Source organism: Haliotis rufescens, unplaced genomic scaffold (genome assembly GCF_023055435.1).
Source record: "Haliotis rufescens isolate VD_foot unplaced genomic scaffold, xgHalRufe1.0.p SCAF_16, whole genome shotgun sequence".
In the NCBI taxonomy this organism is placed as follows: Eukaryota; Metazoa; Mollusca; class Gastropoda; order Lepetellida; family Haliotidae; genus Haliotis; species Haliotis rufescens.
The window spans coordinates 20,671,596-20,687,478 of record NW_025963846.1 but is presented as its reverse complement, the minus strand read 5'-3'; the positions used below and the strand labels follow the sequence as shown (position 1 = coordinate 20,687,478).

Genomic DNA, 15,883 nt, shown 5'->3' with positions numbered 1-15,883 from the left:
TCCACGCAATCGGGATCGATGACATGCATCAACCAAGTCAGCGAGTCTGACCACCCGATCCCGTTAGTCGCCTCTTACAACAAGCATAGTCACCTTTTACGGCAAGCATGGGTTGCTGAAGACCTATTCTACCCCGGATGTACACGGGCCACCCATGAATGTAAGTACAGAGTAACTTTCCTTGACATCCAGCATGTTCAAGCCAAGATGAGTAGGAGGGCATTAAAGAACAAAGTCAAATTATATGTTTGTTTATGAAACTGAAGGCAACTTGGCAAGTTGTGACATCACAGATACAATAGAACCTTTGCTAAGTTCGGAACTGGTTACTATGGAAACATATAATCCATTACAATTCGTATAAATAAAAGATGATTTTCAACTGATGCTAATCTGGGTGATATTCAGATAAACCTTATTTTTCCACAAAAAGCCTTGTTTATCGTGACACTGCTTGGAGATCGCCAACAAAGCGATCTCAGCACAACGGCAGTGGTTCCATGCTATGACAGACTGACGTCACCCGTTGCTCTGAGGTCGCTATTTTGTAACGGAGCGAACGTATTCACGGCGAGGACGGGTACCCAGTTGTTCGGTCTACTGTCACACCCATTTTATTCAAACTAAAAATACTCCAGAACCAAAATATGAAGAAAATTGTCAATCATAACGGTACGTAAACGTTGCTGTCTATTCGGATCTTTAATTAGCAGTGATCAGAGTCTTCTATGTACACTCTATAGACACATACAAATATATGCCCGATGTTATTCCACACTCAACGATAATACTTGTTTTGTGTATTTCAAAATCCTGTAAACTTCAAATCGTGGATGAAACCATACCCTACAACTCCAGGCCGAATATCTAGAAATTTCGGCTGGCATCATTTTCCCCATTTATTTCTTCTTTTTCTTCTTCTTTTTCCCCTTCTTTCCTCCCTTCTTGCCTTTCCCCTTCTTGCCTTTCTTCCCCTTCTTGCCTTTGTCACCCTTACCGTCCCCTTTCCCTTCCTCCTCGTTACTTTCAGCAAGCTTGGCTCGCTTCTTGCCCATCGGGGTTTTGGCATACCAGGCCTGAAACATGTGAGTATATAGCATACCAGGCCTGAAACATGTGAGTATATAGCATACCAGGCCTGAAACATGTGAGTATATAGCATACCAGGCCTGAAACATGTGAGTATATAGCATACAAGGCCTGAAACATGTGAGTATATAGCATACCAGGCCTGAAACATGTGAGTATATAGCATACCAGGCCTGAAACATGTGAGTATATAGCATACCAGGCCTGAAACACGTGAGCATATAGCATACCAGGCCTGAAAATGTGAGTATATAGCATACCAGACCTGAAAACTGAGAGTATAAAGCATACCAGGCCTGAATCCTGTGAGTACAAAGTATACCAGGCCTGAAACATGTGAGTATAAAGTGTACCAGGCCTGCATCACTAGGTATCAGTATACCAGGCCTGCAACACATAAAACATAAATGCCTGCAACACGAGGTATAAAACATACCAGGCCTGCAGCACGAGGTATAAAGAATACCGGGCCTTCAACACGAGGTATAAAACATACCTGGCCTGCAACACGAGGTATAAAACATACCAGGCCTGCAACACGAGGTATAAAACATACCAGGCCTGCAACACGAGGTATTAAGAATACCAGGCCTGCAACACGAGGTATAAAATATACCAGGCCTGCAGCACGAGGTATAAAGAATACCGGGCCTGCAACACGAGGTATTAAGAATACCAGGCCTGCAACACGAGGTATTAAGAATGCAAGGCCTGCAACACGAGGTATAGAACATACCAGGCCTGCAACACGAGGTATAAAAGAACACCGGGCCTGCAACACGAGGTATAAAAGAATACCAGGCCTACAACACGAGGTATTAAGAATACCAGGCCTGCAACACGGAGAAATAAAGCATAGAAGCGAGAGTTAATCTAGGTGAGCTTAAAACCTTGAAACATATTTTCCTGTCGAACATCACTGACAAATAGTACACATGCCTTTATCATATTAGGCTCGACAAGCCAATGAGAAAGGTTACATATTTTCAATCGATGACATAAATATTGTAGTTGGAACGAAAGTGAATTGCAATTTATTGTGATGATATCGGTAAATACCGATCAGTGCACCAGTAAATTATTTAAATAGACTACCGAGAGACGGTTATAATATGGGAGTTACTTCGTCATCAAATAACAGGCACAATGCCTTTATCCTCTCATCAAAACACATCATGCGCTGGTGTCGTTAAGCCTTGCAACTATATGAATGTACTTAACCCACTATAATACTAGGGAGAGTGCCAGTACACGATAAATGTCCACCGTCATGATACTAAGTAGGTGCTCTCAACCAAGATAATCCTTGAAGTATCCGTGGATAGTCTATTCTACAAGCAATTTGTATATAATTCCTAAAACAAGACGTCGAATAATACTTACAATAAGCACACGATGCAGGATACATGGCTTCCACGGCGTGTCTACCATTAGTCGGGAGCCATATTTATCAGCGTAGGTAATACAGAAGATAGTGATCAGTATTTTTGATAAGGGAAAGTTATAATACCACTTTCATCTATTATTTGTGATGACAGTGAACCAAATAATACGGCCAGTATTAAATACTCTCCTTTAAAGGGCAAGTTCACACGGAAATTAACCTATTTTTCTTGTACTTTTTCCACATTAAAAGTGTTAACCTAGAAGTGTCATAGACAAAAATATAAAAATATCACAATTAATTAACATATTTTTCGCATTAAAACGATTTATATTTTTCACATTTACCAAGTGTTCTATTTCCACAACAAAAACACCATGGCTTATGCCCCTTGCAATATGATGTCATTGGTGCCAATTGATAAACATTATGACGTCATCATGCTTTGTTAGAGCCGCTTCACGTGGTGTAGGTCTAGGTGTGTGATTCTAGCGTCTCAGATGCCAGCCAGCATAGTGTTATGCTGAGTCACTACTGCGCCGGAGTGTGTCGTAGGCCATGTTGTTTTACCGCAAACTGGTACTTGATATCTTTTGCGTTGAGAATAGACAGGGACCCAGTTGAATTGGCACCAATTACGTCATAATCTAAGGGGGATAACTCAGGCCTGTTTAGCTCGAAAAACGAAGGCCTCATAACGGCATATCATTTTCACACTATTGTGAGCTTCCTACTTTCACTGTGAAAAAAATGAGTGTATATTTTCGAACACAGATACTAATTAATTCTAAAATTGCGTTTTGTTTAGAAAAAGAAAGAAAGTGATTTTTGCGTGTACACTTCCCCTTCAGAAAGTGATTTTTGCGTGTACACTTCCCCTTTAAAGGGGAAGTGTACACGCAAAAATCACTTTCTTTCTTTTTCTAAACAAAACGCAATTTTAGAATTAATTAGTATCTGTGTTTGAAAATATACACTCATTTTTTTCACAGTGAAAGTAGGAAGCTCACAATAGTGTGAAAATGATATGCCGTTATGAGGCCTTCGTTTTTCGAGCTAAACAGGCCTGAGTTATCCCCCTTAGATTATGACGTAATTGGTGCCAATTCAACTGGGTCCCTGTCTATTCTCAACGCAAAAGATATCAAGTACCAGTTTGCGGTAAAACAACATGGCCTACGACACACTCCGGCGCAGTGGTGACTCAGCATAACACTATGCTGGCTGGCATCTGAGACGCAAGAATCACACACCTAGACCTACACCACGTGAAGCGGCTCTAACAAAGCATGATGACGTCATAATGTTTATCAATCGGCACCAATGACGTCATATTGCAAGGGACATAAGCCATGGTGTTTTTGTTGTGGAAATAGAACACTTGGTAAATGTGAAAAATATAAATCGTTTTAATGCGAAAAATATGTTAATTAATTGTGATATTTTTATATTTTTGTCTATGACACTTCTAGGGTAACACTTTTAAAGTGGAAAAAGTACAAGAAAAATAGGTTAATTTCCGTGTGAACTTGCCCTTTAAAGGTCTATCGTAATAATTGATTGGCTCCATATGATAGACTGCATACTCCGGTGGGCACAGAGTGACTGCCACAGGCTCATGTCCTCACTGGGGCAAGGGAGTTAACTGGCTGTAAAAGTCCAGTAACAAACTTTGCCGAACTAGGCTGGAATCATGGAGTTATATTTTGGCTGGATTAACGAGTTAGTGCATAGTCCAATCAAAATCGCGTAACGAAATGGACATCTAGTTCATATACAACATAGCGACTGCAGTGCAGGATTTGCAGAGCATGTACACCGTCAATTTGGGCGACGACAGATATTTTTTAATTTCTTTTCATGTCAAGGTGTTCAAGTGATTTGATGCTCCTCGCCAGGTAAGACCCGTTTTATTACAATAAAGATGTTGATTATCGATCAAATCGTCTTGACTCGGCTCCGCCATTTTATTTAAAGCAAATGCAACTGATATGAGAGGTGGAATCTGATTGGTCAATGGGAGGGACATAACTCGCAATAACCACTGGTGGCGCCACGATAGAGCTGCGAAATTCCAGCCTAGTTCGACAAGGGTGAAAACTGAACTTTTACAGTCAGTTAAATCCCTTGCCTTGGGAAGATGTCATGTCCTACATTGAAGACATGTCGCAAATTCAAGATTTACGTAGTCATGCCACTTTTATCAGACGTACCCAACCGTTACGGGTTTCTGTGACAGAGTTGCTTAGCCAAATAATTAATATACAATTCTGAACACGGGAAATTTGTAGCTAAATGATACACAAACGCACAAACACGCACACGCAACATTTTTGTACAAGGGCCGAGGTTTGCATGCTGATCATTTCTTGACATTTCACGATCTCCAATTTTCACCTTTGCTTAAGCGCGAAACGATCGAATATGCGCATGCTTGTTCATGGCTTATAATGTCAAAATCAGTGATTTAGTATTGTGCCGTGTGCGCTTGGATGTATGCTATATTACCATCTGTATCTGGCCTGAGGTCTATAAATAAACTTTGACTTGATTTGACTTGAGTATCTTACTTACATCTACTTAATCCAAACTCACTCATTTTAAACTGACCTTAAAGGAGTCTTCCTCCTCTGCGAAGACTGGGTCAATCCTGGCCAGCGGTGCCACGAACTCCACGGCCTGCAGGTGCTTCTTGGACAGCTGCTGGATACGGCGGTCAGTGAGCACCTGCTGGACAGCGGTCACCATGTGTCCGGGAGTGTAGCCGTCCGTCACTTTGGACAGCGAGCTGACGTCCAGGTGGCTGGTCAGAACACCGTTATACTTGGTGATGAGGCGACGCCAAAGCACTGTAGGAGACGATTTTTTCAACTCATTTTCGTCCGAAATGTGTTAGTGAGTGAGTGAGTGAGTTGGGTTTAACGCCGCTTTTAACAGTATTCGAGTTATATCACGGCGTGTCTGCTTGATGTGGGAGGAAAGTCCGAAGTGAGTGAGTGAGTATGGTTTTACGCCGCTTTCAGCAATATTTCAGCAATATCACGGCGGGGGACACCTGAAATGGGCTTCACACATTGTACCCATGTCGGGAATCGAACCCAGGTCTTCGGCGTGACGAGCGAACGCTTTAACCACAAGGCTACCCGACCGCCCCCCGAAGTGATGCAGGTCGTAGACGTTTACCACTTTGGTGAAACCCACAAGCACGTTGTATGGTTCCTACAAACCTAAAAACTTAATCGGGGCGAACCGGGATTCGAACCCACAATCATAGGTTTCTGGCGTGTTAAAGGGACGCGACTCTGTACAGCGAATTGCGACCCCCATCCGAAATGTGTGAACAATTCAAAAAAATATTTATTGTAGAGTAGTACAGATTGGAAGAGTGAGTTTGTTTTTACGCTACTTTTAGAAATATTCCAGTAATATAACGGTCGATGACACAGGAAATAGGACATTGGACCCATGATGGGGAATCCAATCCGGGTCTTCGGCATGACGAACGACCGCTTTAACCACTGTGCAACCTCACCGCAAGAGAAGTGTTCTCCCAAATATAACATAATTTAACTGACGCAGGGCACTCACAGTGTCTGGATGTGTAGTCTGGTCGGGGGATGAGGATGATCCGGTTGTAGCAGCTCATCAGGGGTTTCATCTCCGCATCAAACGGACATCTTGACGTGCCCACCAGAAGCAGACGGTCCTCGGACTTAATGGTCTTCAGGGCCTTCGGTAGCTCCTTCTTTAGACGCTTCGGGTCAGTCTGGCAAGTGTGTGAGTGAGGGGGTGTTGAGTGAGTGAGTGAGTGAAACGCCCCAATATTCCAGCTATAATTCATTGGTAACTAATCGAGTCTAGGGAAAGGATGAACTTCGATCCGCGCCCTCGATGACCCGCGATCAGCCACAGTCCCTGGGCCTACTTGCACAGGACCCGTGAAGATCCGGGGTAGAATAGGTCTTCAGCAACCCATGCTTGCTATAAAAGGCGACCATGCTTGTCGTAAGAGGCGACTAACGGGATCGGGTGGTCAGGCTCGCTGATTTGGTTGATGCATGTCATCGTGTCCCAATTGCGTGGATCGATGCTCATGATATCAATCACTAGATTGTCTAGTCCAGGCTCGATTATTTACAGACCGCTATCATATAGCTGGAATACTGCTGAGTGCGGCGTTTAAACAACAAACAAACAAACAAACAAACAAACACTTGCACGAAGCGATCTTAGCGCTACGACTGTCGTTAACCTGTGTTAAAGTACGGGAGTTAGGATCATCTCAGCGCTAAGATCTTTTTGTGCAAGTTGGCCCATATCCCATTTTAGTCGACTCTAACGACAAGCATAAGTAAGAGAGTTGACAGGAACGATCGAGTGTAGGGGGTGTTGCATGACTGAGTTAGCTGGTGACAATATATGTTGAAACCTGAATTATGGCCACGTATAAATGTGAACCGCATCAGATTTATCAAGGTATCGATTGAATTGAACTTGATTCATTCAACAGGGTAACACAATAACTAAATGCCGATGTAATATTAAATTTGAACTCACTGAATTAACATTCAATGGGGTGAGGTGAGGTGAGGTGAAATGGTGTTAAACGTTGCGTTGAAGAGTATTGCCCTTATAAGGCGACGTGCATGCACGTTTGCGTGTGTGTGTGCGCGCGCGCGCGCGTGTGGCTGTTTGTACTAGTCCGGACTAATGCCGAGTTTACAGTGCTAGGCCACATAAATACCATGCCACAGAGCAGAGCCGACTTGTCCTTGTTTTATCCCCTTAATGCCGAGCGCTTTTAACATCTTTTGGTATGACACGTCCGGGGATCGAACCCATGACCTTCCGCTCTACAACAACTAGACCACGGAAGCGGTCAACATTTAGTGTGTGTGTGTGTGTGTGTGTGTGTGTGTGTGTGTGTGTGTGTGTGTGTGTGAGTGTGAGAGTGAGAGAGAGAGAGAGAGAGAGAGTGTGTGTGTGTGTGTGTGTGTCCGTGTGTGTGTGTCTGAGTGTGTGCGTGCAAGCGTGCGTGCAGCTGTAGATCAATATAAAGGTCAATCAGAAAATGCTTCGTACTAGAACACTTGCCCTTTTCTGTAAAAAAACCATGACATTGTTTATCTCATCGCCTGCGACACTTGTAAAAATATCAACTTTGCCAGGTCATTCGGTGAGATATACATACAAGTTGACGAGAACAGCCACACTTAGTGCAATGCAGTCTCAGGTGTATTGACAACGGCAGAACCTGTTATGACTTTTTGAGGCGTGACCACACTACTTAGCATCAGCTTTGGTTGGTATCCGTAAATAATGAATCACCTAGGTCAGTGAGAACATGGACAAGCGTGAATACTTGAGCTTGCAATACGTTCAGTCAAACAATCACGCATTGATTATTTTCATAAAAGACGTCCATGTAAAAGAATGACAGGGATATTTATCAAGTGCAATTAAATATCTAATGGCTATGTTATTTTCCACTGTACCCGCAATTTGTTTGGTGAGGTGAGGTGAGGTGAGGTGAAATGGGGTTTAACGTCGCGTCCAAGATTATTGCACTTATATAGCGACGTGCATGTACGTGTGTTTGTGTGGCTGCTTGTACTTGTCCGGACGGATGCCGATTTATAGTGCTAGCTCACTGAGATACCATGCCACAGTTAGTAACATGAATACCCCACTCAGACACAGTATACTGACTCTGAGCCGACCAGTCCTTGTTTTAGCCCCTTAATGCCGAGCGCCAGACAGGGTAACAACAAGTACCATCTTTTAACGTCTCTCCGGGCGGACGCTCTACCACTAGACCACGGAGGCGGTCACAATTTGTTTGGTAGGTTCTCTGTGAATGAAACTTTGCACAAGGTATGTACTCGCTCGAAATACTATTCCCCTTATTACCCGTCTCTATCTATGCGTATAAAGACAATCCTTCAGGGACCGACCCCTTCATACAGTTGGGGCTTGGGCTGGGGCTGGGGCTGGGGCTGGGCTAGGGCTGGGGCTGGGCTTGGGCTGGGGCTGGGACTGGGACTGGGTTTTTGGTAATGGGGGAGATGTTTTCTGTCAATGTTTCAAAACATACAATTAATTCTCTGAAAGGAGGAAGCCCACAATTGTATTGTTTCAAAACACACATTTGTAGGACACCCAGCATGCCCCCAGAACAATTTGTTCGTGTGTAAACCTGAAGCCAATAAAGCTAACGTATTCCAGTTTGCTTTTTCTGAAACAAATATTTTCACAACAATTTCCAAAGAAAACAATCTCGATTGCCCCATACTCCCATCGCCGAAGATTAACAGATCGGTCCCTTACAACTTACTGGGTCTGACTTGGGGACTTTCTTCTTGCACATCCTCTCACAGTCACTGATGTATATCACTGAGGGTTGCAGAGCACGACCAACCTGCCACAGAGGACACACAATTTCTTCAGGTGGATAGAATAGATACCTGCATGTTTCCTATTTATATAACAGACAGTTTACACTAATCATATGTGCAATGAATGACGTCTATTGATTAACGAGACAGTCAGCAATATTCCAGCTATATCACGCTGGATTGTACATAATCCTACATGTACATGTACCTACCTTGAAGACCAGTTCCTACTGAGATGGACCACCATGGTGTACATGTACCTTAAGGATCAGTTCCTACTGAGATGGACCACCATGGTGTACATGTACCTTGAAGACCAGTTCCTACTGAGACGGAACACCATGGTGTACATGAACCTTGAAGACCAGTTCCTGCTGAGATGGAACACCATGGTGTATATGTACCTTGAAGACCAGTTCCTACTGAGATGGACCACCATGGTGTAAATGTACCGTGAAGACCAGTTCCTACTGAGATGGACCACCATGGTGTATATGTACCTTGAAGACCAGTTCCTACCAAGATGGAACACCATGGTGTACATGTACCTTAAAGACCAGTTCCTACCGAGATGGAACACCATGGTGTAATGTACCTACCTTGAAGACCAGTTCCTACTGAGATTGACAACCATGGTGTAATGTACCTACCTTGAAGACCAGTTCCTACCGAGATGGACCACCATGGTGTACATGTACCTTGAAGACCAGTTCCTACCGAGATGGACCACCATGGTGTACATGTACCTTGAAGACCAGTTCCTACTGAGATGGACCACCATGGTGTACATGTACCTTGAAGACCAGTTCCTACCGAGATGGACCACCATGGTGTACATGTACCTTGAAGACCAGTTCCTACTGAGATGGCCACCATGGTGTACATGTACCTTGAAGACCAGTTCCTACTGAGATGGACAACCATGGTGTTATGTTCCTACCTTGAAGACCAGTTCCTACCGAGATGGACCACCATGGTGTACATGTTCCTTGAAGACCAGTTCCTACTTAGGCGGACAACCATGGTGTATATGTACCTTGAAGACCAGTTCCTACTGAGATGGACCACCATGGTGTACATGTACCTTGAAGACCAGTTCCTACTGAGATGGACAACCATGGTGTTATGTTCCTACCTTGAAGACCAGTTCCTACCGAGATGGACCATCATGGTGTACATGTTCCTTGAAGACCAGTTCCTACTTAGGCGGACAACCATGGTGTATATGTACCTTGAAGACCAGTTCCTACTGAGATGGACCACCATGGTGTACATGTTCCTTGAAGACCAGTTCCTACTTAGGCGGACCACCATGGTGTACATGTACCTTGAAGACCAGTTCCTACTGAGATGGACCACCATGGTGTACATGTACCTTGAAGACCAGTTCCTACTTAGGCGGACCACCATGGTGTATATGTACCTTGAAGACCAGTTCCTACTGAGGCGGACCACCATGGTGTACATGTACCTTGAGGGCCAGTTCCTACTGAGGCGGACCACCATGGTGTACATGTACCTTGAGGGCCAGTTCCTACTGAGATGGACCACCATGGTGTACATGTACCTTGAGGGCCAGTTCCTACTGAGATGGACCACCATGGTGTACATGAACCTTGAAGACCAGTTCCTACCGAGATGGACCACCATGGTGTATATGTACCTTGAAGACCAGTTCCTACTGAGACGGACCACCATGGTGTACATGTACCTTGAAGACCAGTTCCTACCGAGATGGACTACCATGGTGTATATGTACCTTGAAGACCAGTTCCTACCGAGATGGACCACTATGGTGTAATGTACCTTGAAGACCAGTTCCTACCGAGATGGAACACCATGGTGTAATGTAACTTGAAGACCAGTTCCTACCGAGATGGACCACTATGGTGTAATGTACCTTGAAGACCAGTTCCTACCGAGATGGACCACCATGGTGTAATGTACCTAAAAGACCACTTTCTACCGAGATGGACTACCATGGTGTAATGTACCTTGAAGACCAGTTCCTACCGAGATGGACTACCATGGTGTAATGTACCTTGAAGACCAGTTCCTACCGAGATGGACCACCATGGTGTAATGTACCTTAAAGACCAGTTCCTACCGAGATGGACTACCATGGTGTAATGTACCTTGAAGACCAGTTTCTACCGAGATGGACTACCATGGTGTAATGTACCTTGAAGACCAGTTTCTACCGAGATGGACTACCATGGTGTAATGTACCTTGAAGACCAGTTCCTACCGAGATGGACCACCATGGTGTAATGTACCTTGAAGACCAGTTCCTACCGAGATGGACCACCATGGTGTACATGTACCTTGAAGACCAGTTCCTACCGAGATGGACCACCATGGTGTACATGTACCTTGAAGACCAGTTCCTACTTAGGCGGACCACCATGGTGTATATGTACCTTGAAGACCAGTTCCTACCGAGATGGACCACCATGGTGTAATGTACCTTGAAGACCAGTTCCTACTGAGATGGAACACCATGGTGTAATGTACCTTGAAGACCAGTTCCTACTGAGATGGAACACCATGGTGTAATGTACCGTGAAGACCAGTTCCTACTGAGATGGAACACCATGGTGTAATGTACCGTGAAGACCAGTTCCTACTGAGATGGAACACCATGGTGTAATGTACCGTGAAGACCAGTTCCTACCGAGATGGACCACCATGGTGTAATGTACCTTAAAGACCAGTTTCTACCGAGATGGACCACCATGGTGTAATGTACCGTGAAGACCAGTTCCTACCGAGATGGACTACCATGGTGTAATGTACCTTGAAGACCAGTTCCTACCGAGATGGACTACCATGGTGTAATGTACCTTGAAGACCAGTTCCTACCGAGATGGACCACCATGGTGTACATGTACCTTGAAGACCAGTTCCTACCGAGATGGACCACCATGGTGTAATGTACCTTGAAGACCAGTTCCTACCGAGATGGACCACCATGGTGTACATGTACCTTGAAGACCAGTTCCTACCGAGATGGACCACCATGGTGTACATGTACCTTAAAGACCAGTTCCTACTGAGATGGACCACCATGGTGTACATGTACCTTAAAGACCAGTTCCTACCGAGATGGACAACCTTGGTGTAATGTACCTTAAAGACAAGGTGCATGAGCATCTTCAGGCCGTCCTTCCCGGGGTATTTTCCAGCCAGGTTTGCAGCACTGAGGTCAAACAGGTTGGCTCCCGTCTCTTGACAAATGGCGTGGACCAACATCCGCTTGCCTGTCCCACGAGGTCCGGTCAGCAGGATTGACTTGGTGAGGGGGGCCTTTTCGTGCACAGCTGCTGAGCCTAGGGAAGAACAATATATCCTGAACATGCGCTTCAAGTAAAGGCTATACTATAAGGGTAACGCTATTTTTCGGGGCATTATCATTTGCAGAAGCCCGAGGTCTTCTATTAACATGCGGGCGGTTTAATGATAATTCTATTCATTTTAGCTATAATAAAAAATAAGCGAAGCTGGCTTTCGGACCGTCGCATTGCTCATAATAAAAGAATCAACTCTCAACAGATTTAACATTTTAGGCAATTTGAGCTAGTAATTTTTAAAAACCACTTCTGTATCTCTATATCTACACATCTCTGTTTAAACATAGTTATGAAACCCTTTGTGTTTTTGCACAATTTTGTGCAATCCAGACATAAGCAAAACCTGTTTGAAATAATAACATTCTGACTTGTGAAACAAAACTTAAAGCCCCAGTTGTATGAGATATAATGAGATATAATCATTATATAACAGGCATGTAAGTAACGCTTCGGATTCATATGAATAGGCCTACACCATTATTGTAAACACCTACTAAATTAATTTTTACGTAGAGTTACGGTCAACTTCGCCCAAAACGGCACTTGCAGGTGCTCGTTTTCCCAATTTCAAAAATCTTTTTATTAAAAAAGCTATGTACTTTTTCTACAGATTTTCTGTATGCATACTCACATATCTCTATACTATATTTCTATACTATAGATTGGGTTGGGTTTTTTTGGAAATAAAAATAAGTTGAAAGTTGAAATATCGGAAAACTTGACTTTCTAGCTTATAATGGAATAGTCTGACTGGTTTAACCAGATTAACCATGAAAACAAATAATGTCCAGGTTTTATGTGAAGTTGCTGACATTTCTATGGATTTACGAAACCATTTTCCACTTTCTTTTAAATACATACAATTTCTGAAATCAACAATATTTGATTTGTCCACATTCATCCCCACTGCCCATTTATTGCAAAATAATTCAAAATACACGAGAGGTTACATTTCCCCTAGGTTTAGAAAAAACTACATTGATAGACGCCGATTCCCCGTCTTTCGTTATAAGAGAAAGACGAACCCACATGCAAACACACCCATGTCATGATCAACGCCCGGCACATATTTACTGGTCAATGAAGAGGTAAGTTTTCGATGTGGCAAACCGCCTATTCTACGTCACATAAGCACCACGCATGCATGCACAGTGTGAAGCATTCATTAATGCAGCTATACGTCATTCCAGGCACTGTCTCGGCGGTGTTGTCCAAGTACCTACAGGCAACACTGCAATTATCAAAGGACTCCTACTGAGATAGAAACTCCAGTTTATTATGTAATTATGTAACATGTATGACACGTGTCTATACCTAACGGCAGTATTCCGAGCTCTGTGACCAGCCGTCGGACGTCACTGAGGGAAGGCATGGGTTCGACTCCCGCGTCACGTAGAGTCGTCCCCAGATAGCTGTAGTCTCCTTCAAAGTCGGCCAGTTTGATCTGTGGGGTGCGGATGATGATGCCCTGGGTCACCAGCTCCTCGTACAGGTCCTCCGTGGTCCTGATGAAGGCGAAGAGCAATGGCAGATTAGTCAAAAATGTGAACATGGAATAATGCGATTTTAATATATCCAATAGTATCACTACTCCGAGTTGTGTCCCGTAGCAGCGATGGGCAACTAAAGGTGGATACAATTATAAATCGAACCTTCAACCTCACATGTCGTGTTAAGTTTCGTAACCCACAGTTCTCCAACCGAGCCATCGGGGCAGGTGATGAGAACTTGTTCAATTTTACATGTCACGACTCCAGGTGGTCCATGCTGCACGTGTCTTTTTCTCTGCACGCTTTGATCGAATTCCTTTTTTCTGCGAAACGCTGTATTGTATCACTTTAAGGTACCTCGATGTTTTCTTATTTTTTCTGGCATTTCTTGCATTTAGACGGTTCGTAAGTTGGATAAAACACGCCTCTGAAGTTTTGGTTGAAAGTTTAAGTTATCTTCCAGTCATGTCACGACTAAGTTTAGTCGCCTTAAAGGCGATGTGCCACTCGTGAGTAAGGGAGTCAGAAGGGTTTTACGCCCCTTTCAGCAATATTCCTGCAATATCGCGGCGGGAGACACCAGAAATGGGCTTCACGCATTTTGCCCATGTGGGGAGTCGAACCCGGGTCTTCAGCGTGACGAGCGAACGCTTCAACCACTAGGCTACCCGACCGCCCCCGCGGTTGGTTGGAATCCCAGACTCGACCCGATGATGATCATTAGTTAGATTACGATGTCCGTCTACCGGAGTCAGGTTGGTTTGTCCTCATGAAGCCGACATACCTCTGTGAAACTGAAAAACTGTTCAATAAAGGTGACATGGCTACGGTTTTAATCAACATACTCCAACAGTTCCTGTTTAATTTGCGAAACGGGGCCTCAGGACAATTAATAACACTTACAACAAAGGGATGAACGGCAGGTGCTGAACCATACCAGTCATGTACTTCCCCCGTGAAATCATTCTGACATAAATTCAATCACCCCGCCAAACCTTAAACTTCAAAACCCGCATCTCTACCAGAGTTAATTAAGCAACGTCAGGTCTACATTCAGAGCTGTACTGATATAATGCATCGAATCGAATGCATCATGTGAGACCTATATCCAACATTCCCATTGGGGAAGTTATCACGATATATGGTGCTTCTTGCTTCATGAAAATCGCCTTGCCAGATTTCTACTTCACCTGTTTGGGATATAGATTGTCCGTTTGAGACGGGAAGAGGGAATGAACGTTGTTTAACGCCACATTCATCTGTATTACAGTTGTATCACAGTGGCCTGTAATAATCACGTCTGGACCAGACAAACCAGTGACCGAAAGCATGAGCAGCGATCCGCGCTATCGGGGGACGGTGACCTACAGGCTGCCAAGTCACCGAGTTTTAGACTAGGTTCCTGCATGTTTACCCAAACTAAATCGCCATTAGCTTGCGTCGCGTAACAGTGGAACCAGTTTAACAGTCTCTCCACCCGTTCCGCTTTAGTCGACAAGCACAACAATCTAGGATCCATCGGAAATATATCGAGTTTCCTGTAGTTCAGGACAAGCGAGGTGTCTACATGGACCTCAGAGTTACTGGATAAATGTAATTCGAGCTAAGCGAAGTGTCGATAATCGACCGTAGTGCTAATACGTTTACCTAACAGTTATATGATAAATGTAGTTCGGGACAAGCGAAGTGTCGATATGAAACCGTAGTGCTGATAGGTCTACTTGGACCAAACAGTTATAGGATAAATGTAGTTCGGGACAAGCGAAGTGTCGATATGAAACCGTAGTGCTGATAGGTCTACTTGGACCTAACAGTTATAGGATAAATGTAGTTCGGGACAAGCGAAGTGTCGATATGAAACCGTAGTGCTGATAGGTCTACTGGGACCAAACAGATAAAGGATAAATGTAGTTCGGGACAAGCGAAGTGTCGATATGAAACCGTAAGGCTGGTAGGTCTACTGGGACCTAACAGTTAAAGGATAAATGTAGTTCGGGACAAGCGAAGTGTCGATATGAAACCGTAGTGCTGATAGGTCTACTGGGACCTAACAGTTAAAGGATAAATGTAGTTCGGGACAAGCGAAGTGTCGATATGAAACCGTAGTGCTGGTAGGTCTACTGGGACCTAACAGTTATAGGATAAATGTAGTTCGGGACAAGCGAAGTGTCGATA

The 15,883-nt window shown here is 44.0% G+C and overlaps 1 protein-coding gene across 1 annotated transcript in view; it reads right to left on the bottom strand.

Annotated features, from left to right (window-relative positions):
- Window positions 1-237: 237 nt before the first annotated feature.
- The window catches only part of LOC124122030 (dynein regulatory complex protein 11-like), a 42,488-nt gene continuing 26,842 nt past the window's right edge, over window positions 238-15,883 (bottom strand). Inside the window, exons 13-18 of the mRNA XM_046485193.2 lie at window positions 13,533-13,723; window positions 11,998-12,197; window positions 8,808-8,891; window positions 6,062-6,239; window positions 5,084-5,322; window positions 238-1,076 (exon numbers count right to left, since the gene is read on the bottom strand). Of these exons, the coding sequence (XP_046341149.2) occupies window positions 900-1,076; window positions 5,084-5,322; window positions 6,062-6,239; window positions 8,808-8,891; window positions 11,998-12,197; window positions 13,533-13,723 (1,069 nt within the window). The 3' untranslated portion in view covers window positions 238-899. The remainder of the gene's footprint in view (window positions 1,077-5,083; window positions 5,323-6,061; window positions 6,240-8,807; window positions 8,892-11,997; window positions 12,198-13,532; window positions 13,724-15,883) is intronic.